The sequence below is a fragment of the Opisthocomus hoazin genome, chromosome 10, assembly GCF_030867145.1.
Source record: "Opisthocomus hoazin isolate bOpiHoa1 chromosome 10, bOpiHoa1.hap1, whole genome shotgun sequence".
NCBI classification, from domain to species: domain Eukaryota; kingdom Metazoa; phylum Chordata; class Aves; order Opisthocomiformes; family Opisthocomidae; genus Opisthocomus; species Opisthocomus hoazin.
In genome coordinates this window covers 21,282,848-21,307,122 of record NC_134423.1, presented here as the reverse complement: position 1 = coordinate 21,307,122, position 24,275 = coordinate 21,282,848, and the positions used below count along the sequence as shown (strand labels likewise).

The following is a 24,275-nucleotide window of genomic DNA, read 5'->3' as shown; positions in this document are numbered from 1 at the left end:
AGAAGAATTTTAAGTTATAAAAATACAGTCTGGCCATCTCATTTTAATTGGCACTCAACCTCTCCCTCTTCATGACCCCCTCTTGGGTTTGTATCTAATTTCTTTATTATTAAGGTTTCTTAATCAGACTTAAATTGGACTAAGTGTTAGAGTACTCTTTATTATAAGAAAGAAGTTAATGAGAAAAGTACTTTTTAGTTCAGAATTTAAGGCATAGTCAGGTAGAGTTCAGTATCTCGAATTGTCTTCAGTGTACAGGGCAGACAAACTATGCTTTATAAACAGATGTATAGCTCTAGACTGACAACTATAATTCAAGATTATATTTAAACGCTTAAGTTCTGCAAGAAGTTGAAATTTGGAAGCTGGCATTGCTCCCTCCATGCTGCACATGAGACAGCAGACAGTTAAATACCATCAGTGTTAGCAGTTGTGAGCAATAGCCTATTAAGGTTAAACCTTCTCACTGCAGCAAGACCACAAAAGCTGGTCTGAATCCTTGCTCCCCACCCCACTGCAAGCATTGCAGACAGTACCGGATAAAGCACACTGCTGAGTAATAAGATGATAGAGGGACTGTAGACGTGATTGCTAAAGGCAAGTTATAATCCTGAACATTATAACAGAGGACAACAAAATCATTGTTTAGCACTAAGCAGGTTGTCACGTCACTGCAGTGGCACAGAAAAATTAGGTGAAGGACTTCCATATAAGTAACCATAGAAGAACTAAGACAAATTCTAAATATTTGAAGACACTTCTAGAGATTTGGGAACTTGCAGAGCAGAGGCATACAAAGCCTGCCTTCAGGCTTACGAATCATGGCTTCACTGGTACTTTATATTATATTTTCCTGTATTCCTTTAAAGAAAGTAAAAAAACCCACCTAAGCATAAAAACAGATTTACAGCTTGTCTTTACTTCTACCCTCTTCTACTGAAATTACTCAGAAAAATTAAAAAGAAGATAGACACAAAAAAGAATGAAAAGGGGAAGCAGAGGCGAAAAAAGAAACCATAGGATGATTAATAAAGTTGCATTAAAAGAAGGCCATAATCACACCTTGTAGCAAAGGCGTCCTGGAGGAGTCCGATACCTAAATAAAATTCATTCCATTATTAAAATCATGTATAACAAAAATCAGAAAAACCCCAAACTCAATAAAGCTAACTAACACCTATCTATAAACCAACAGCACCATCCATGAAGTTTAGTTGCCTGATACGCTATGCATGCTCTTGTACCCCATTCTTAGGACACTTTGCTCTAACAAGTCTGCAAGGTCTCTCTGTTCCCGTGAGGGCAAAGCAAACCTCCACAGAAGTCTGGTCACCCTTGTCAGGGGAGCAGCTCTGCTCCAGTCCAAATTACTGTTGTTGTAGCAAAAAATAGTCTTCTGTCACCACTCTGTATCTTTCCTCCTCAGAAAGAGCACTGAAAGCTGGAGATTTCAAACGTGGGGTTGTGTGGGTTGGGTTTTTTTTGTGTGTTTGTTTGCGAGTTCAGTAAGGACAGTTCAAAATACAGCTTTATTGTGGGGAGGGCAACATATAAGAAAGATCAGCACTGCAGCATTCATTCTGAGAGTGCAACTTGAATCATACCCTCTAGAAAAAAGGAATGCAGAAAAAGTTCTTCAGAAAGTTATAGAAAAAATTGAGTTACTAAACTTACACAGAGGTGTTCAGTCACAGACAAGTCTAACTCGGGGGTGGCGGAGTGGGAGTGTAAATCAACATTTTAAATTGTGCCAGAAATAAAGTCATCTGACCTCAAAACAACCTGAAGTTCAGAGCAGTTTTAATCCTTCAAGAAACCAGTTGAAAGGACATGAAATAACTACTATGGCAACATAATTCTTCCAAGTATGAGTTTTGCTATGAGAAGTGCTAGAAATTTTTGTCACTAAAGAGACTTGCCAGATTTGCTTAGGCCAATCTTACTCAAAACTCAAGTGAGGAAAATCGCAAAGCTTTTTCTCCCCGACAATCCCAGAGTTACTGAGCTTTGTATACACAACACTGTTTATTTTAGAATAGCAAACAGTCACCAATTTGTGTACAAATGCATGGTAAGCCACATGCATTCTGACCTACAGAAAACTATTTCAATTCACTGGACCTATGAAAGGAGAAGAGTTGTTCTTGCAGACGAAAAGACAGGGTATCTAGGTGAAGCTGAAGATCTCCCGAGTGATTTCCCACCTAGCCAACCTCCAGCTGAAGCAGGTGTAGAATTTTAGCTAGATCAACAGAAGTTAGCATTTAGCTGATAATACTACAGCAGCTGCGTGACAGCAGTTTTACCAGAATTACCACCACCTGACTTCCACTGAGCCGCTTAAACCTTGCAATCCAGAAGCTGAAAAAGCAGGAGCTGCTCCTTGCCACCATCAACTTCACATGACCCACCTCCTCCTGCTTCAGACTGTCCAGAACCCAGAGGTGGGGTCAACACAGCCCAGATGCAGGTGATAGTTTCTGAATTTGAACAATATTTAGGGCTCAAACAAAATTTAGAGTAATCTCAAGACTGGTCTGTCTTCTGACAAACGCCATCTCAAGGGCTACTGGCACATGCGGTTACTACAGCAGGTCAGCCCCGGCGGAACGTACACACGCCAGCAGGCAGAGAGCTGGGGGTGTGAAGGACTGCCGCTCCAGGGTAGCGTTAGAGGTAACCAAAGGGGACATGTAGAACACCCAAGGCAGCGTGCACACGGCATGCGCTGTGACCGAAAACAGTTAAATAACCACCCAGCCGTCTGGATAACGGAATGCTCCGTATAATCCTGACGATGCAGGACACCAGTGACGCAAGGGAAGTTCCTAAAATTCTAGCTGATCACCAACTTTTTTGAACTGTCTCTTAATACAGCACTGGTGCAGATTGGAATCTGCATGCTTAGTTCAGTGACTCATGTTATACCACATACAGATAATAGCTGAGGAATGTTAAAACATTTTAAAAAATCTTTCAAAGAAAATAAAACAAGTTACTTTTTCCCTGTGAGTACTGAATCAGCTATTTCATCTCCCTTAAGCTTTGTTCTGCCATGTCAACTACTAGACTAAGATTTTCGAAGAGTAAAGACTAATTTTGCTTATTAGTTCCAGAAGATAATATGAAGACTAGCAAAATTTGGATTGCGGGTGACATATGACCAAGCACTTAGAGAATCATATACTAAAAGGGATTAAAAATAAAATACTCAAGACACCCAGCCTACCTGGTAACTGCTTCCTTTCCAAAATTTCTTCATCTCTTTGCGCCTCCAAGCAACAAGCGAGCTAGTAATGAGTGTACATGGTACAAGATAGAGAAGGGCAGGTTGTCCCATCTTCATTAATGCCAAAACAATGAAAGTTAGCACCATACCAACGGCATAAGCTGTAAAAAGATATTTATACGTCCACAATCAAACACAGGTGAATTTTTAAATTAATTCACTCAGTAAGCCAGATTTTTTTTTCTAAGTAATATCTTCCTTGTTAATATAATTGAAGAAAAGAGGGACAACAGTATTGCTCTGTATTTGCAAACTTTCTCAAAGCAACTGACTAACATAAAGAATACCTTAAATACAGGCAGGCACATTAAAAAGAGACTATAAAGAGATTCTTGACAACACTGAACCTTTACCTGAGGAAAACTATCTATCTAGTTCTGCCATTTAAAAAAAGCTAGCTTGAAGATTAAAGTTGCTGAAATATCACGATTTACCTATTGTGCAGGAAATGTAGTATACAGAAGATGAACTTGTTTGAACATCAAATCTTCGGCAATAGGCAACCAGAAGCCCTTGAAGAAGAAAACAAAAAAGGAAAAAAAGGATTAATGAAGTATTTACCCATGAATTTTTCTCTCCCCAATCCTCCAAATCAAAGCAGCATAAAGAGAATTTATGGCAAGACTTCCCATCACTGTATGTTTTCTTCTTCCCATTTATTTCTGGGAAGTGAAGAACCAGTTTAAGAAATTCTACAGTAAGTGTTGAAAATCAAAACCATAATGGAAATACGAGCCAAGTGAGCTTGGTATTAAAAGGTTTTTGTTTGTAAAGCAAGCTGATTACATCATGCTATTTTTTTTAATACAGAAAAGTAACAACCTAGTTTTAGTACTTTTCTTCAATAGGATTTTAATGCTCGCTCTTAACAATCAGCAATTTTGTTTGCACGCTGTTCATGAGGTGGTGCTTTGTGCCTGACTTAATTTGCTCAAGACTCCAACTATGGCAAAATTCAGCTCTTCTGAGAAAGACTAAAAAACTTGATAATACATTTTCCGTTACCTCACCTCTAATTAGGTAGTCTAGGATATGAAAACACTATGAAGTCACAGAATACGTGCTTTCTGTGAGATTTCGATGACGTTTAATTAATGCTGACAATCAGATTTATCTGTGGGACTTGTATTTACACAATACAATGCAACATGTAAGCAAAAACCCTTCATTATTTAAGTGTCCTGTAACACCCTAAGCTTTCTTGTATTGTGGCTTTTGTTGTATTCTGCACTGACAGATCAAGGCAAACTCCCTGCATTTGATTTAGTAATTACTTCATAGAATAAACTCCAACAGAAGTCAGTTGAGAAGCAAACCCAAAATATTTAATCATAAGTTACAACTGCCAAAAACATTTGCTCACCTGGGACAATAATGTCTCCAAAACCCAACAATGAAAACGGCATGTCACACAGTGTCGATGCAGAGTATTCAAGTCTAGGCACTCTAATAACCACAGGTAACTGTAAAACAGTATTTCAGAAGCCCACATAAATCTAATCTAAAGCATCTTGGTGGTTTTCATTTTTTCTTTATTTGCTTAAATTAATAAACAGTTATAATTAATTTATTGTTAATGCAGAACTTCAAAATAGGTAGAACCTAGAGTAAAAACCAGAAACCAACACAGAGTGGATAAAGCTTAAGGCAACAGGTAAGCTGGAATTTCAGACTTAAAAATAATATGCACACACAAACACAAAAAAGTTAAAACAACATTTAACCATATAATAGGAATAACAAGTCTGGATTGATAACCTAACTATAGAGTATTGATCAATGATATCCAGGCTCTGAAGAGAAATTTGGACAGTCGGGTTTTCCCCAAAAGAATAGTCTTTTCAGAGGGAATCATTTAAAAATCCAGTATCTGAAATACAATCCTTACTTTCTCATGGGGAGCTGAGCGTTCAGCAGGGACTTCCACCAAGTTTCCATCATTCTAGGATCAAACCCAAGTCAACAGGTATTTAATACTTAAAAGAAAATAGCAGAAGCTGGCTATATTTTGTGAGAAAGTTATGCCGAAAAGCACACTATGAATTAGCTACGCAGTGTCAGTATCTTTATGTTGCACACATTAAAACAACTGTTCATACCTTTTCACTGTTTCCAAAAGGACCAGCTGCAACTTCAACCATTATACTTGCCCCATTCTGAAATTAAGGTTATTTTTCAAAAGTTAGTGGTTTAATATACCAAAACATTCAGACTACATTTACAAAAACCGCTTGGACCTCATCTTACAATTCAGGATTGGAAAAATCCTTAATATCAAAATGAATGCACTGGTATCATACAGTATTGTTTTGCATTAAAAACATGTAGTCCAGCCTAAAATAACTGTTTTTTTTAAAACAAACCCAAACAACAAATCCACTAAACATAGCTGGAAGTTTAGATAAAAACGTGTCAGCTTTTTCCGCCATGAGCTTCCTGCTTCAAAATAAACGGTGTGCTTGCCTACAGTTCATGCTATACTGCAAATAAGTGCCACAGAAGGCACTAGAGCATGTTCCAATACACGGGTGTTGAAAGCAAAAGAAGGAAGAAAACTGGCAGACAGTGATTTCTCATCACAATGCTGTCACACAGCTGGGGACAGCTTACTTCTGGCCAAGTGACTGCTGACCTTAGTCATTTAACAAAATCTATGGCACCTACACAAGCATTACGCTCTACAGCCCATACAAGATGAAAATTTAGGTCACTGCTGTCTGAAACTGGGAAAAGAAAAGGAAGTCAGCATTTCTGCATCGAGAATATTGAAAACACTACTTGGTTTGACATAAGTGCTGCCCCAATGACCAGACAACATTTTTGGTTGTATTATAAAGATACATTCACAGACATACCTTTGTGATAAATGGCGTTATGAAGACAAAAAACACATCATACAGAAGGAGAAGCCCTAGAAGTATCACACAGGACTGGCAAAAAAAAGAAGTAAATATTACCATAGGTTTTCCAGGACTGCATAGTTATGGTACCATTGCTGTACCACCATCTTCAAAAAAAGAAAAAACAAAACAAACAAAAAACACAAGAAAAAAAGAAGAAACACCCCCTTCACCCCCCCATTGTTTTTATTCTGGCATAACAGTTAGAACAGTATTAATTTCTTTTAATAGTTGTTAAAAGTTGTAAGGATTTTTTTTAATATATATTTCTTGAGTGTTGAAAACTTATTTCCCGACACTAAACTTGAAGATTTGTGGCATTAGAATACTTTGTTAAGGTAAGCAACTTACATTACCTTAAAGTTGGGCATTTTCAGTGTTTTAATAAAGTTTAGGCAGAAAGCAACTCCCAAAATATCTTGCAAAATCCAAGCCCACCTAAAAATGAGAACAAATTTTACACATTTGTCAAACTACTGCTAGAATCTAAGTGCAATAAATATTTTTGATTTTGCTGGAAATAGCAAGATCACACAACAGACTGGAAAGCAAGCAATCAGTTTTTAGGAAGCATTGCTACCAAACCCACAAAAACCATGAGTTTCAAGATGGTCAGATTACCCTGGCCTTCGATCATAAATCGGTAACTGTTCTTTATCAGCGTACTACAGAGAAAATGGGTCGAACAGCGGCCATGACCAGGGCCTTGGTGTTCACCTGTATGATTGCTCACTTGACTGGAAGCCCTGCTTCACATCCGGCTCAAGAAGCTACGTAGGATTTTACTACAATATTTGTGGTCCCATGCTTGTACCAGACCACAGGAAGCACAGGGCCTATGGTGCCTATGCTATTTATTTTTGCACTTGTCTTCCTCTGTGGCAGTCATTAACAATCAAGCTGGTTCTTCCTCATCTTCATAATTTTTTGTAACTCCAAATTACCACACAGTTTATTTGCATAGCTTTGTTCTCTATTGTTCCCAAGCTTGTTAAGCTTCATAAATATGTTAACGACTGTTTTTAAAATTGGCACTGGAGTTTAGAATGCTGCCGTGCTCCAGGATTAGTTATACGATGGGAAGTTCATTAATGACAGCTGTTCACATCACTCAATTTTAAGTCAGAACGCATTACTTACCTATCTTCATTTCGAAACACTGCCCAGACAACAGCTGCTGCTATGCAGAATGCAGCAAGAAAAATAAGCCTCACTTCAATGTTTTTGCTGCAACATGCAATCCTAAAAGAAAATAATTAAATTAAAAAAGCCTGCAACAGCCAAAACATACACCTGTGTTATCAGGGCTTCAGCAGACAAGGTGTTGCCACCCTGAGAGCTTCTCCTTTGCCCGTTTGTCCCAAATGGACTCAGGTGGCATTTTTCTTGCAGCCCCGGCACCAGTCCTCCTCTGGCTGTGTTGAAAACATGCCCAGAGTGAGCACACCAAGTTGGGCTTTGATGGCCAGTCCTCATTTTGGCAAACACATCCAGGGAAGGCGACAAGCAAATGAATTTATTTAATCTATTTCTGTCATGTAACAATTACACTGATGGAACTATGTCAGTGAGGGACAGTCGTGTCATGATTCCAGAAAGCAGTGGTGGTGAAAATCAATTTTAGGACACATAATACAAGATTAAAAATGGAATAACTACGTATTGCAAAATTGTGAGCCAATATCTCATTCCGCTGCCTACTCAATTTTCTGGGACAGTTCTTGAACTGGTATTAACTAGCAGAAGTAATGCCTGTCCTGCAGCTTACACAAAACCCGCTGTCTTTTCTACCTGATCTCCACCTTTGATGGGCTACTGGATCACCTGGCACTAACATCTGTACAAAGTAACATGCAAAGATAATCTTGGGCTTGCAAGCTTACAAGCATCATTCTTTTGGGGAAAAGAACCATCTGTTGCATTAAACGTTAGGGTTTTTTAAAGTGAAAATACAGGGGAGAAAACCAGGGACATTCCCATACTCTCTCATACCTGCAGGATATTTAGCCTCTTCCTGCTACTCCGAGTTATCTGTACACTGATAATACCCTGCCTGAGTTTGGACTGTAACCACTAACTGCTAACAGAGGACATGAGCAATGTGTTGCCTTTGCAAGAAGAAGTTAAAACTTGGTCAGTCACAGGTACAGTGCAGATTCACATGAGGAAAAAAACCTTCTATTGCCTTTGGCATAGTACTTGCTCAAAACAGGATCAAATGTGCAGGATTCCCCCTTACCGAGTTCCTTCATGAACAAAGTGAGCACACCCTACAGGCAACCAGAATTTGGTAGAACGGAGCTCAGACTGCCAAGCAGAGCCTTTCAAGTTTGATTATAGCAATGCTTTCAAACAAAGGTAATGCAGCAAATCTCCCACACAGCCATTTTAACTGTTGATTATGCTACAGATACCTTTAACATCTATTAACGGAGCTTGTAATTTTCTTTGTTAACAATCCAACACACTAAACCATACAGGAAACAATTTGTCAAACTGTTCTTGTATTATCACACTACCTTGAGCAGCAACCAGAAAATACCCCAAAGAAACCTACATTTACAATAACTGAAGGGTGTACAGTACCTGCACTGCCCAAATGGTATTTCTCCTATTAAAGCCGCAAGACAGTTGTACAGACTCATTGCAGATGCCAAGCAGAAGACTGATATTATAACATACACTAAATAAAAAGAACGGAAGATAGGCATCAGTGACAAATTACAATAGAAAAAAAAAGCAAACAGGAATCAAACACAATGATGTACATTTGATACAAACTGTTAACACTGCCAGCACTGCTTGATGCAGTCACTGGAGACTACAGCCAGCTGACTACAGAAAGTGCTGAATTCTGTGTCCCTGCCATGACAAGAGCTCTCATCAAGCAAAGACTTCAGATTTGAAATTTTTGAATTGAAAACCTTTTCTTATTTTTTTAAAGTGTTTCCTCTTTTCTTAAAGAAAAAGTATGTCATCTGTTACTCTTCTCACATACTTTTATTTGGTTATGGCTAAAACCAAACTGCTATTTTACAGCTACCAGCTTTCTCAATTTCTGGTAATAATCCTCACTTCAAATTTTCCTTTTAATCACTTTGTCTGCTTATGCATAAAAATTTCAGCATCCCCAAGATCCGACTGATGATTTAGGTGGCATTTTAAGACACTAAACACCCCATCCCTCCCCCAAATTTCTACGTAGCTAGGAATCACCTGGTTAGGGAAAAACTCTATATTCCATGTTCTAACTTAGAGTATATTGTGTATTCTAACTTAAGGTAAGCACTGTGAAATGTGGACAAACAATAGCTGGGTTGGGGTTTTATTTTTTTTGTAGTGAAGGTCTGACCAGAAAGCAATTCTGATACCTATAAGGAGATTATTGGAAAAAAAAAAAAACCCACAAAAAAAAAAAAAACGGCAAGAAAGGTAGATTTTATAGTTGTAACCAAGACCGTGCACCACTGAGATCTTGTTTTGTCTGCTGGGGGCTTAACAGAAGTTTTGCACAACAGGTTCCTCTGAAGTCAGTAAGAAATTGCCTGTTTAGGGAATCTCAGATTTTGAGGCAACAAAAAATTAATAATGCCTGAATACTGACAAAAAGAGACAGAGAATTCCATCGTAGAGCTCAGCTTTGCAACTGGCTTTGTGCTGGAAACGCTCCCTCCCCAGTACTTCAGTTACAGAACTGATCTTAACTCCAAGTATTGATGATATCAGGCCTTACATTCACACACTACAGTAGTGACGTATCCATCTCAGGGGTTTTTGGTTACTTGTTTTCAATTAAATACAGATTTTTCCCTGGGACTGCATGTTCTTTACCCTGAAGAAATTTCTTTATGTCCACTCCAAGTGCACAGAACTAAGGCTTCTTAGCAAAAAGTTATTACATACTTTCTTTGAACCATTGACATTTCTTCCTCCCCCTAATCAGTTTAGTTCCTCCTTTCCCTTTCTCCTTTAAGGGCCACTTTCTTCACTTCTTCCTAAATCTCACCTAAAACATCTCAGAGTAAACAGGGGACATTTTTCACCTACACCTTTTGATCACATTAAACGTTTCACCAGTCTTTTAGTGGGACAAGTTTAGTAAAGGTAGCATTGCCCATAGTCAAGATAAAAGCTCAACCAAATCCCAAGTCAGGATGGTGAAGTTTCTTTTGCAGCAGCAGGAGATTAACTGGTAGCACATTCTAGGAAAGGGTGAATTTAGGAAGCTTTCAGAATGGAAGTTGCATTGTTTGTACTAAAAAGTGTAATCTAAAACAGTGTACATTTTCTGGCTGCATGATTTGAGGGCAGGGAAAAAAAGAATCAACCCATAGTTTGGAAACTATGTCCTACTGGAATTGCATAATTCAAGAACTTTGCTTATTGTTAGTATGCCTGAGTTCATTCCATTATGGTAATGCCATTTCGCCTGGTACTTTAATTGGGCCACTGCACCCACAAACTCAACATCAGCGTATTAATGTCTAACAAAAGCTTTGACTCTAAACACTACTAGGTTCTCACTGCCATCCTCCCGAAAGCCGACATACATCACATACTTATTCTACTAGTCGCTAGTCACCCCTCCTTCACGTTACTTCATTCAGAATAAGCACTGTCAAGGCAGTCTTTGTAAGAAAGTAGAAGAAAATCCATCTCTTTTTTAACCCTCAACTTTTCAACCCTCAACTTTTCAACCCTCAACTCAGGCATGGCGAGAACAATTTAAAAAATTACATTAATTTTAGTTTAGAAATCCAGCTTTCCAGACTTAAGACACCTATTAAGATCATGCAGAAAAATAAGTCAAATGAGATTATCCGTTGTTCCTTACCTAACCATTTGTAGAAGAAATAAAGTAAGATCAGCATGACACAACAGATTACAACAAACAAGATCACTGTTACAGGGGTGAAAGTAACATTTTCTTCCTTCTTCTGTCTTGTTTCTCTCTCCCCAGGACTTGCTATTGCTTTCAAATTTTCACTGTTTTAAGAAAATGACAAACACATTTACCTCAGATGACAGATTACAAAAACGTTTTACTATGACTGGAATTATTGATTACAAAGCTTTTAAACTGACAGCATTTCAGACTCATCCTTCATACCATTATTAGACTTAAAAATACAGAAAAACAGTATGCTTATTGTTGGAGTTTCTCATGATTTTAAACAGAGATATGCACTTCTAACCTAGTGCAGATCACAAGGAAAAAATTCTTAGCTGCTCTCCTTTCCAATTGCGTGGTGATGACCAACATTAAGGAGTGCTCCCAACCAAAACCCTGAGCCACATGAGGAAAGGCAGTCTGATACCAAAACTAATCTTAAACTCCTTTTCAGGATGCACGCACTGAAGTCTGTTAGCGCATCACCTCCGACAACAAAATTTCTTGGGCTAAAATGTAGTCAATCTGATACGTCTATGATAGATCAAAATCATGGGTATTACACACTGTTTCAAAACCTCAACTATAGACAAGAAGTGTCTTCAAAACCTGTTCCTGTCTGCAGAATGAAGCTAGCTAAGTACTGCTTCTTTTACCCGACACTTCATAATCGTAAGTGAGAGAAAAGTGGTGTACTTGGGGATTTTCACTGGAAGTAACATTTCTGTGCATACATACTCCATATTTATACCTCACCATGCAAAATAAGGAGACTTAAATTGTGGTGTTTGTTGTTTGAGCAGATAGCTCTACTACTCTTTAGTACAGAGGCTAGTGCAGCTTGCCCATCAGATAGCACGCTCCTGACAAATCCCAGGACCTACCTACAAAATGCTGAATTCAGCACTGCAAAAGCTACCTTCAAAAGAGAAAAACCCACAGGAGTAAGGTACTTCATTAGATGAATCATCTTCTCAGAGGACATGCTTTGAATAAGCAGCTTTAAAAAAAAAAACACCTCACCCTAGATTTATGAAAGTACACTTTAACAAGTTGAATATAATTACTTCTAGACATTTTTCAGTACGGGAGACAGCATCACATTTTTTACTTTCGCATTCGGTGCAGCCACACCCTGTAGCACTGCAGGGTAAAAAAGAAGCATAAATGGATACAACCTTTAAAAAAAGAAACACACTCCGCCCTCCTCCTCCTACTTCTTTAATCCCTTTGAAATAGATTTGCATAACTAGTGGGAAAGAAAGAGCTATTGTTATCACATACCATCCACTCCCTGTTGTTGTGGGGAACAAAGCAGGAGAACACCACTGAGAACAATGCCACTGAGCAGGGGAAGCTGCAGGTAGTAACTGCACACTGGCCAACTCAGTGCAAGATGACCTCCAAGAAATACTGCACCATCAGGCCCGCTATATCCAACTTAACCCCGGACTAAACACAGTTCTGTGCATCGAGAGTGCCTTGCTTCCCTTAGCAAAGCCGCGCACCGCGCAGGCACAGCACAGAAACCCCTACTATCCCTCGTTCCCCTGCATTTGCCACACCTACACTGGCACTCCCTCCCCTTCCCTGCACAGGGACTGCTCCCGGCTCCTCACCCTGGCCCAGTCCCGGAGCTGCTATTGCCCCTGGCTCTGCCGCTCCACCAGATAACGCACAAAGCTGAAGCAGATAAGCCTGGCTGGACTTTAACTGTCCGGAGCCACCCAGACACGACCAAAGCGCATTCCCCAGCGCTCCTCGTGACAGGAGTGCGGTGCAGAGACATCCCAGAGGCTGCTGCACAGCCAGCTGCGATGAAGCAGCTGTAGGGATCCCTGCCAATGCAGACACCACCTACAACTACATATGCAACTCTTGGATCACTGCATTTTAAAGGCGTCACTACAATACGTAATTTCTATCACTGATATTGGAGTATTATGATGCTAGTTACAGGGTATTTGGTAATTTGTCAAAATGTTAACTCTTTCCTCCTCCCAAGAGCTGCATTATCCCTCGGGGACTTTTACAATCTACTACTCAAGACTCCTTAAAGACCTGCGATTTTTCAGAGGTTGCAGTGCTCAAGCATTTCATGGCAAAGCAACTAATTGCACCTAGATCTTCTGATTTTTTAAACTACCAATCTGAAAGAACATAATTTCTCACTGATCATGGTGGCAGTTTTCACAAAATTTGTAGTCCACATAACTTACACAGTTCTGTTTAACAAACTTACAGCTCTGCTACTCCGCTCCAGTAGCCTCCTAGTGCCACTGTGAACACGGCAATGAGGAAGATGACAACCATACTGCAATCAAACTCTGGCAAAGGTGGTGAATACAGAGTCACATTAACTTCACTTCCAAGCATCTGTAAAATAACATACAAGTTGGTTCATAAGGAGAGCAAAGAAATTATATTGCTTATTTTCCAACAAGATGCACATCATGGTTTCCTACTTTTAACCTACACAACGCTGAGAGCAAGTTTTCAACTTACCGCACAAGACATCCCATACATTTGCCTTGGTCATTGTAAAGCAGCAATGTTTTCCACACTACCTTTCAGGATGGTCAGGTTTGGAAACAACCCTATTAGCACTGCCGTGGAATCATATGGATACCACAAGGCAAAATGGTACTACTTTGCATTCTTTCATCACCTCTGGGAAGCTGTGCCTCTAGCCCAAATGCTTTTCATCCCCCAAATATACCAAGTACTATCAAGGACATCTGCTCTGCAGAAAAGCATATCCGAGTCAACCAACTTGAAATACAAACTCACAGGTCCACTGAGATATCAGCAGAGGTCTAGCTCTCGAAGCCACAGAACACACAGTTCAGATACAGGCACGACGCTTCAGACAGGACATAGTGCAGACTCCAGGTGGCAGAAAGTTATTTACCAAGAGCTTTACACGAATGTGATTTGAGATAGATTCAAAAGAAAAGAAAGCAATTTCATGCTACTTAAAAAATTTAAGACCGAAGTAAAAAAACAATCAGCTGAAGGACACTGAAGAAGATGGGAGGGAACACAGAGACATAACTGATACCAAATTGTACAAAAATCTTGAAAGCAAAACCAGATGCTTGCATTTGACGGAAAGGTAAGATTTAAGAAACAATGAAAGGATGATAATTTGACAGGGAATGGGAAGGCGGTAGGGAAGAAACATTTGCTGTTGCAGTCAAACTCAGTCAAGGCATCTAAAGCAATTCTGCAGTGAAAACAGACTTCAGAAATGCAGCAGCAAACCAGATTTGTTAACAGCCTGCATGTGGGATAAAAGCAGGAAGGGAGACAAACATGCCAGGCAGGTTTAGCTACAGGAAGATCAAACTGGCAGCGGAGAGACTGAATGGGAGGCTGAGTAGTGTAGTGGAATACACTGGCCATATGTGAAGAAAGTTGATTCATTTCAGCTCCTGAATTATGTAATTACAGATATTAACCTCACTGCAGGCTAAAAAAGTCAGAATCATTCCTTTGCCTGAAGTTATGGAAGTTCAGAAAACAAGAAAGAAAATTAAATTCCAGTGAAACACTGCAGTTGTATGAAGTGGAACATAATGAGACAAAGGCAAAAAAATTACAGCATCCTGTGTGTAAAATCCAAAGCAAAACCCCAAACAAACCAAAACACAAACAGACACAATAAAGCACCAAAAAAATCCTAAGAAACCTAAAGGCTTACACATTTCCAGTATTCAATTCCAACATGTCTTAATACAGTTACTCCTTTAAGTTTCAGAAATTTTAGGAAGTACAATTCACACTACCATTTAGAGTGATTGTTTCCTTTTGTTCCTATTGTTCTGCTCTTCACTGAAAACTTACAAAGTCTCAGTTTCCACCACAGGGAGGACTAGAATCAAACACATCGCACCAGGTAACAACTCTGCAGGAGAGCTGTCCACTTGCTGGAAGGTTTGCACCACTCCACTACTGCTATTAAGACTCATTACACACCTGACTCCAACGGTGAAAGCTAACAGTTTAAGTCTTTTAAGAAAAAGTAGAAGGAATGCTTATACAAACTAGCTACCCTCAGACTGGTGCCATGTGTCTCTTCTAAATCAAAGGAGAAAGTTGGAAGCCTTGAAAAGGCTATAGTAGCAGAGTACAATGGTTGCCAGGTTCTAAGCAACAAAAAACAAACAGCTGCCAGTGCCACAACAGAAGGCTGTGGCAAAAACTACATCGGAACTAGGAAAGGATTACTTGTAGGCTAAGCTGTACTCCTCACTACTTTCATGAAGGAAGTCTCACTATAAGACAGAACTGAATCTCTGGATTCATTAGTGGTATGAGACCTCACCTGGCTCACTAATCTACTAGCAAAGTTACTCTGGTGAATTACTATAGCTATACAGAAGTGACTCTACATGACACCACCCCAAACAGCATTAGGCAATAAAGCGGTGCAAAGAAGATTATCAAAGTGGTGCAAATTAGGGATCCAACCTTGCCCTAGTTCCCTTTCATGTTAGTAGGGCATATCTTAAAACCACTCAATGAAGCGAACAACACTTGTTTTACTTATTTGAAGACAGAGGACAACCTGAACCAAAACACAGTATTCATCAAGACCATGGCAAACTGAGGACAGTCATGGCAAACCTTCAGTCATGTCAATGGTTGGCAAGAACCAATCTTTACTGGGAACAGACAGGAAACAACCGAAGTCCTATACATCTATGCACAGCTTCAGTTTGCGTACTTACCTAAGACAACCTCCCATGCCAGCTCTGAAGATCAGGAGCAGAAATGGTGAAGTGAGCTTGCAAATTCAATCCAAGAAGCTAAGACTACACAGGTTAGTGCTAGCCTCTGCTACTGACAGAAAAACACGTGCAGTGCAACCCCTGTCTAGCAAAGCTGTTGAACACTAAATAAAACCCAAAACAACAACAAAATAACAACATAAAAAGCCACATAGAAGAAAAGATACTGTTTTCTTTAAAATCCTCTGCAATGTTCTGTATCCCAATATTAAATGTCAAGGAAAACAAACTCCAAATACCCCCAAAACAAATTCCTCTGCTTGTAAAACGCAGGTGATAGCAAAACTGCCACTTTTTAATGACACACACTTGGCATCTCCCCATCTCACTTAGCAACTCATCAGCAGAAACTCGAACTACACTGCCTAACGGCTCTGTAACAGATGCTGTCATGCTGTATGACATGACAGCTCATCACCTGGCAAAGACAAAAAAAACCCTCACACCTTCCTCAAGATCCAACCTGATAAGGTACTGCTTGCCTGAAAGATACCATGCCAATAGATACAACCTCAACTGTTCTAGCTTCTGCGCTGAAGAATAGCCCTCTCGGGCTACAGCTCTTGACATATGTCAGGCACCTGCAATTGTATACAAGTCTACTGGAAGGCTGCTTATCTTGTTTAGCAGGAAGACTTCTAAGATTACCCTCCCTCCAGTTAGGTATTATGTTTCCCATTCTTAATGTTCTAATTAATCATTGTCTCAAATTAACCTGAATAAGGAAGACTAGCGTTTCCACCACTTAATATCCATCCTCTTCTGTGAAACTGAAAGCATTATCTATGCGCCTTGAAATCAGGTAGACAGCCATATCTGACCTGAAATTATTTATTTGTTAAAAAACCTAAGTTCATACAAACCATAACATGCTGAAATTATGTGACTTACCAGCTGCATATCTACTATGTCATTATATCTTATAAGAGCAACTGGAAGAGTCACATCTTCAAAATCAGTCTTGTTATCTGAAAGAGGAGACTAAAAGAGAAAGTGTCAGTGATAAGTATGTTGAGCCTAATTGCAAAGCAAGTTAGATCCCGAAAAGCAGATTATCCTTTAAATTTCAGTGTATTTGTAGGAAAGAAAAAAAAAAAAAAGAGAGCTCATTCATCACCTTTTGCAAAAGGTTAATGAAGACAGTTGTACTTAAATCAAAACAGGCGATACTATGAACATCTGGATTCATAAAGTTGTCGTGCTTTTACAGTATTACAAGGGATCATGAAAACAGTTTTTATTCTCTACGTTTTTAAAACAAGATTAACCTTCCATGATAATCACACCAATTCATAAACTGCAAATATTTGTTCATACATGCTGCAGCTGTAATAGACAACAAAAAAGCAACAGAAGTATCTGTAAAGGTATCCCAAAATGCCTTTTTTATTTCTAATTTTCGATTACATTTTCCTAGCCTATTTTTGTCACGTGTCTAAAATAAAGTATCACCTAAGATTACAGGGAGTTCAGAGTACACCAAAATTAGGGAATGATATGGACAAGCATTTGCATTCAGAAACACGATTAAAGATACAAGGCACAGACTAACAATACAGTTCAGCTGTAGCTACACTCCGATGATACAACACGGCGCTGCGCTGAGCGAACTAAGAATGGCCCTCTGGCTCTCAGGAACAGCAGTCGCGCCAGCAGAGCGCTCTGTGGGGAAGGGCAGTGACTGACACTGGAATCCCACCCACTGCCAGGGTCCTCAGCTCTTGGGGTTTTCCTCAGCTAACCCTGCATCCAACCAAACTGGTAAGATGCTATTTCACTACAGAAGAAAACTGTATGTTGTAGCTTACCAGCCTAGGTTTACTGGCAATGAGCAGCATTTTAGCACCCAAACTTTGTGCAATTCTTGCTTTCTCCAAAAAAGTGCAGTTTCCTCTCATCACTACAACTGCTTTGTCCTTCATTATGCCAGAAGGAACTTCAGAATAATTGCAGAGTACTGTTGAAGTCAGGTTTTCCAGAGTCCTGAAAGTCTGCAGGGAGAAGAGCAAGAAAAGGAATGTCATGAAAGTAGGAAATTTGATATTGCAAGCTAATCTAGAAGACTACATTACTATGCTCCCTAACGTGGGGTTTGCCAGAAGGAGGTGTAACAGAAAGGAATCATTAATTCAGGAACATAAAATCAGAGCAGCAATTTCTGCAGCCTACAGTACTGAGGAACTCTTAGAACAGCGTACAGCTGAAATATTTGGCTGTTTCTGAACACAATTTCACAGCAGATGCTGTAATTTAAACATAAGAAACTGCTAATACAGGAAAATCACTGTGTGTTGTTCTGGGGAATCCAGCGTGCGCTGTGCTATTTCCAGGCTTCACAAGCCAAAGGAGCACTGACGGATACAACGCAACCAGAGTTCTGAAGTACAATACTTGTTCAAAAACAGTTGGCGAGCATGATAACACACTACTTCTTACAAAACAATTAAAAAGAAAGATTTCTATCCTTATTTCAAAGTTCAATTCCATATTGACAATTACTTTTAAATTATTGTCAGTTTTCTTTAGTTAGTCAAGACATCCCAGAGGCCAAAAGGGCACAGCAAAGACGTCTGGGGCAGAAAAATGACTTTTGCTTTGCTTTACACTGAGTTAACCTGCTAATGAAAGACAGGAAGGAAGGGAGAGTGTCTTGATCACTTCCAAACACAAAGTATTTCCCATTTATATGATGAGCACCTAATTTGTTTCTGCCTCACACCCTAGTTTGGCTCAAAGAAACACACTCAGAAAATAAGGCACGATGGTACGTTCCAGATAATCTCCTATTCCACCACACGTTCTCAAGACAATTAAGCAGCAGATCAAATTGATAAACCAATATAAGAAATCTGGTTCACAACATTTTGGTAAATAAACAGAAGTTTTACTCCCAAATCTAAAACTTACACACACTGCTAACACCTGAAGAAAAAAATGAACACTATCAGATGACTATGTAAATATATTTAAAACTGGTTCTAAGCACAGAGAGAGTATCACCTTTGTAAGCTTCAGAAACTCACTTTTTGAAGTATAGAAATGTTCACTATACAGATTTTTTTCTTCTGAGGGCAGGGGAGCAACATGACCCAAAAAAGGTAAATATTTAATATAGCACTTATTTAACTGAAAATTCTGAAGAGCAGTTACAGCTGACCCGAGTTCATACTGCATTCTCGTTTTCTTAGGGACTATGATCATAAGCTACTTACAGCATTGTCCAGGCTCTTTGGAAGAGACATCCAGTTAGAACTGTAAACGATGCAGTAATCCTTTGTTACTGGAGGTTCACCATTTCCAGAAGCGTGCAGGATCCCCTCATCCGCAGTTACCTGCAACAAAAGAGGGTGTTCCGAATTAAACAAAGTTCAGAATACCAGCATACAGACATTCTTCTAAAAGCTGTTAGGAGAAAAGGAATTTATTCAATTATTTTATATTACGATTGATTCCATGAGAGATGGGTAGCTTGAGAGCAGGATGGAAAAATAGTAAAAGTCGTCAATGGATGAAACTACTTACCCTCATTTCAAAGACAATGCATTTGTTACACATACAGTCCATGTCACCAAGCAGAATATCATCAAGAAACCCAGGCAAGCAATTTCAGATTCTGCATCCTTTTTTCAAAAAAAAGGTGTAACGTTTTACACAGAAAGTAATTAAAACAGTACATGGAAAAGTGGATCAAAGTCTGTCCCTCCCTGCAGACTCTAGAATTTCCCCCACTAACAAAAGTATTATATGGCAATTCCTGGAATATTTTTTTTTTCAAATAACTGTAAATGCAAAGAGAACAACTTGTGTACTTTAAGAATTTGTGCAGCTCAGAAAATACTGGTGTCTCAGAAGATTACTCCAGGTCCCTCATGTAATATGATTTCTGTTATTTACTAATACATATGAATTTTAAAACTTCTGATAATTTTAGGAATATATATACTTCTCCCCAAGTATTAATATACTAATAAAGGTCAGGTATCTAAGAGGATAAATGAAGAGACTAAGGACTAGATGTAGCTACAGCTGCAAAGCAGTGAAAACAAATAAGCATCATTTGTATCTCAAAGAAGTGTCACGTCAAGAAAACTGGGAGGTGATCTCATTTTGACTGTTTTTCTTGAGGGAGAAACTGACCTCAATATCATGAAGTATCAACAGATTAAAAAAAAAAAATTAAATGCTGTTTTAAATTCTAGGTTTGTCTGAAAGAATATCGAGATATTAAGCTATAAGTAGGCATGGGTAAGGGGAGAAAGCCCAAGTAGTTGCCAGATGTACAATGCTAATCATGAACAGTTCTACAGAGGCATTTCTCAGGCCAGTGTATCAGCATTCTGCGGCAAGTCAGACCCAGAGAGAAAAGAAAAACGTGACGATATCGTTTCAGAGGTTTATGTCTGCCTGGTTGGAATAGCAAAAAACCTTCTTCAGAGGAATCCATTGTGTTGGCCATAGCGCACGAACATCTGCTGGGAGAACTGCGTCAAAGGGCCTGAGCACACTAACTGTTTAACATATAACAGTTCTTCAGCTGTCAGCTAAAATAAGTTGTTCTGTGATTTACGAACAGCACAAAAATCATCAAGCTTCCCTCTTAAGTGCACTCACCTAAAAGTACAAACTAATGGCAAAATAAAAGTAGTAAAGACTTCCAACAAGTGCAAAGCCCAGACATTTCCACCCATTAAAAGCTCTTTCTGCTTCATGAAGTAGAATAATACGCTTTTTCTGGATTCCTGGAAATGAAGCATTCATGCTATTCAGGTGTAAGTCTACCTAGAAGGAGTGACTCCTTGCTGATTTGATACGCCTGTTTTGTCTGGCAAGCTTCTCTTCTCTGGGGATGAATCAGGGAGCGTAACTCTTGCTCACAAGGTGTGGGGAGGGAGGGCCAGAGCATGATGTTTCCCTCACATATTCTTTGCTGAGCTCTAAAGACAGCATTTAGAAGTTAAAAATGAAGAGAAACGCTACATACTCCACCTCACTTGGAACCTCCCCACTGAAATCCCGTTCCATTCAACTGAATGATCGTTATTTTCTAATTGCTTCCATAGCCGCCTTTCACAACAGACAAGGGCACGTGGCCTTGCAGTCAGCCATGCCACCGAGTAGTACAAAACACATCTTTTTCTCAGCATACATGCAAAGTAATAACTTCTTACTGAGCACATTTTCAGTCTTGTTACTTAAGTAGAAGACTAAAAGTGTGCCCACAAAACTGCTCCTGAAAAGATTAACCCGCCTAAAAACGTTTCCACGTGGAGCCAAGGTGTGACAGCTGTCCTTACCTGAAGGGACAGCACCATCTCCCTTCCCTTCAGGGTTAGGCAACTCCCAACAGCTCCTCACCAAACAAATTTACTCCCATTTTTGCCAGCTGGTACTCTCATCATATTTCCTTCCTTTACCAACTTTAAATTTTTCTTGTGTAATTGCTGTGCTTTGACAGAGAAAAAGACGCTTCACACTGTCTCTTCATCCGTATTTTTCCTAACACATCCCTGGGATACAAGCTTGGGCTGACTGTTGAGCTTTGGAGTGCACCGGTAACCACACCACGTAGAATACTGGAAGCTACGTGAACCAGAGGACACAGAGACCAAACCAAGCCTGTATTTACAGTGTTTGCCACAGTTAGTGTCCAGATAAGACACAGCAGAAACCCAAAGGTACAGAACAGGCAGAAGGTATTTGTATGTAGCAAGTAACAACATGACCCTCACAGAAATGTAAAGAGCGTAGAGAAGAAACCTAGCCATGATAACAACAAGCATCATTTTGTAGTTCTGCCAGCGGCCCTGTGACACACACGCACTGTCCCTCCTTCCCTCCCTCCAGGCACTGCAACCCAGGGGAACCGGTGCCATGGTCAGGGAGCAGCAGTGGTCCTTCACCAAACACCTACCACCTTCCGGAGCACTAACTCCCCACGCTGTCAGCCTCAGGACACTGCTCTTGAGGCTCAGTGGCCTGGTCTGATGCTCACCACTGCTACAGCTGCATCTGCAGAGCAACGGAGGAGGCAGGACATGGGGCCCAGAGTCCTACGGGAGGGCAGAAGCCCCTTCCCTTGTCGGCAGCAGTGAACCACTGGGGTCAGGGGCAAAGCCACTCTTCAGAAAACCCAAATGCAGCTAAAGACAGATCCGTGGGGCTCACAAACAGCGAGGGAGTGCCTCATAGACACAACGCTACCAGGCCATTCTCTGGGCACTAACAAACTGCGCTGCACACCTACTGCTGAGCTTACCCAGTGGCGACCTCCTACACGGGCAAGCACTCCGCATCCTGCCTTGCCAAAACAAGATAAAAACTACGTTAAAAACAAGCCAGCAAGCAAGCAAACCCCAACAACAGAACAGCTCCGTGGAGCAGCACTGGCTGCAGCTCTGCCCCTCGGGCCGCCGAGCAGGCCATGGTGGCTCCCGGCTCCCCGCCCCGCCCCACCCCTGGCCGGGCAGCAGCCACCCCAGCGGCCTATGCCCACTCCACCTGCGAGCGGGGAGGAGCGGCCGAGGAACCGAAACGGAACCGAGGAACGAGCCAGCAGCCAGGACATACGCAGGCCCCGCGAGCCCACCCCCGCACCCGGCCTCGAACACCTCCGCAAGCAGCACCCGCGTCTCCCCGCGCAGGCACCCGGGAGAGCGGCCACCCGGGCCCGGCCTGCGCTCCCGAGCCCGGAGAGGGGACAGCGGCCTTGTCCGAGGCAGGCCCGGGAGGCCCGACACGGCCCCTGCGGCGCTCGGGGTCCCCCAGCGAGGGGTTCCCGGCGAGAAGCGGGCAGAGGAAGGTCCCCGGCCGGCCCCGCCGCCACCCGCTACAAGCGGCCCGGGCCCAGGCCGCGGGCAGCGCAGCCCCTTACCGGCGGGAGCAGCAGGCCCCACAGCGCGGCCCACAGCAGCCCGGCGGCCCTCATCTTCCGCCGCCCGCTCGGAGAAGGGGCTCGGCGGGGCTCGGGCTCCCCGCGCCCGCCACGGAGCCTCTGCCCGCCGCCGGCTCCCGGCGAGGGGCCACTTCCTCTTCCGTCCGCCGCGGCCGGTGGGGGCGGCTGCTCCTGCTGCCGCAGCTCCTGCTGCTGCTGCCGCCGGCGCGGCCCCCGGGGCGCCGCGGCCGCTCTTCCCCTGGGCCGCGGGGCGGTGCTCGGGGCGGTGCGGCGCCGGGGGGCGAGTGCCGCATCCCGCCGCCCGCTGCCGGGCCGGGGGTTGTGGGGCGGGCTGCGAGCGGGAAATCCATCCCCCCGAGGGCGGCGAGGCCCCGGCACGGGCTGCCCGGAGGAGCGGTGGCGGCCCCCTCTCTGGCGGGGCTCAAGGCCAGGCCAGACCGGGCGTTGAGCAGCCTGGGCTGGTGGAAGGGTCCCTGCCCGTGGGGGGGGTCTGTAAGGTCCCTTCCGACCCAAACCGCTCCGTCACTCTGTCCCGAGGAGAGCCAGGGCGGCCCACGCGGGCTCTTGCCGACGGCCAGGGCTGTCCCCTACCCACCCCGCGTTCGTTTTTGCCCTGTTCTTTTGCTGTGGTTTTCTAGGGGGTCAGCAGCTGCCAGGGTGTCGGGTCTTCCACCCAGCAGCTCCAAGATGCGCGGGGTTTAGGTACTTCAGTGCTCCCTGAAGCCCTTCACAGCCATTACAAATAAGCAGAAACGACTGGTTTTGTCCCACATTTCCCCAGACAAAGCAAGCCGAGTTTCACCTCGCCCTGCCATTCTGGGTGACCAGGCACAGACGAAGCCATGGGGGAGAGGTGCGGCGAGGGTAGCAGTTAGGTCTTCAGCGAGAGCAACAAGCACAAGAAACAGCAAAACATCACCTATAAAATAGAGGTTGAAGGAGCTGCACTGTTTGTGCTTAAAAAGAAAGAGCATTTCAGAGAGGTCTTCCAGGCTTGGAAAACATTTAAAGGGCTGTGATGCCCCAGCTGTAAGCACCAGCAACGATTTACAGGAATGAGACAGACTGAAACAGCTTCTTGATTTACCAGCTAAGGAAGTTGGGCAACATCTTCGGCTGGAGGATTTCAAGCACTGGTTACGCTGTTCCCACAGGGCTGGGGCTGCCCCTGGGCCAGCACGCACAGGGAAGGGGAAGAGGCGAAGGTAAGGAACCACTGGAGACAGGCTGGGAAGCGGCCACGGGTGAGACGGCAGAGGCGTGAAAGAAAAGGGAGAGGGCAACAGGACAAGAACCGAGCTGCAGTCCAGCATTAGTAAATCAAATCCTGAAGTGGGTAACCCACTTGGCTTGAGCTGCTCACAGACTAAGTGGTTATTAGTCATTACTACTGAGGAAAGAGGTTTGTGCGTGCGTGGTTTTCTCTCTATTTGAATTTAAGGTCAAAGCCATGTAAAACATCTACAGGGAACATTTCCCCACTGCATTACAGCAAATTTTCATTAAGCTG

At 42.1% G+C, this 24,275-nt stretch overlaps 1 protein-coding gene across 4 annotated transcripts in view; it reads right to left on the bottom strand.

Moving 5' to 3' along the window:
* Window positions 1–23,004, bottom strand: part of SPPL2A (signal peptide peptidase like 2A) — a 29,004-nt gene extending 6,000 nt beyond the window's left edge. The window contains exons 1-16 of one of the 4 annotated variants that reach the window (XM_075431471.1): window positions 22,745–23,004; window positions 19,086–19,205; window positions 17,682–17,864; window positions 16,765–16,854; window positions 13,323–13,456; window positions 11,024–11,175; window positions 8,776–8,872; window positions 7,330–7,431; window positions 6,546–6,627; window positions 6,145–6,219; window positions 5,389–5,445; window positions 5,178–5,231; window positions 4,653–4,752; window positions 3,724–3,801; window positions 3,230–3,390; window positions 1,063–1,096 (exon numbers count right to left, since the gene is read on the bottom strand). In XM_075431471.1, the coding sequence (XP_075287586.1) occupies window positions 1,063–1,096; window positions 3,230–3,390; window positions 3,724–3,801; window positions 4,653–4,752; window positions 5,178–5,231; window positions 5,389–5,445; window positions 6,145–6,219; window positions 6,546–6,627; window positions 7,330–7,431; window positions 8,776–8,872; window positions 11,024–11,175; window positions 13,323–13,456; window positions 16,765–16,854; window positions 17,682–17,864; window positions 19,086–19,205; window positions 22,745–22,798 (1,573 nt within the window). In that variant the 5' untranslated portion in view covers window positions 22,799–23,004. Of the gene's footprint in view, window positions 1–1,060; window positions 1,097–3,229; window positions 3,391–3,723; window positions 3,802–4,652; window positions 4,753–5,177; window positions 5,232–5,388; window positions 5,446–6,144; window positions 6,220–6,545; window positions 6,628–7,329; window positions 7,432–8,775; window positions 8,873–11,023; window positions 11,176–13,322; window positions 13,457–16,764; window positions 16,855–17,681; window positions 17,865–19,085; window positions 19,206–22,744 lie in introns of all 4 variants that reach the window. The other 3 variants (XM_075431470.1, XM_075431472.1, XM_075431473.1) reach the window with 3 other exon arrangements.
* Window positions 23,005–24,275: the final 1,271 nt, after the last annotated feature.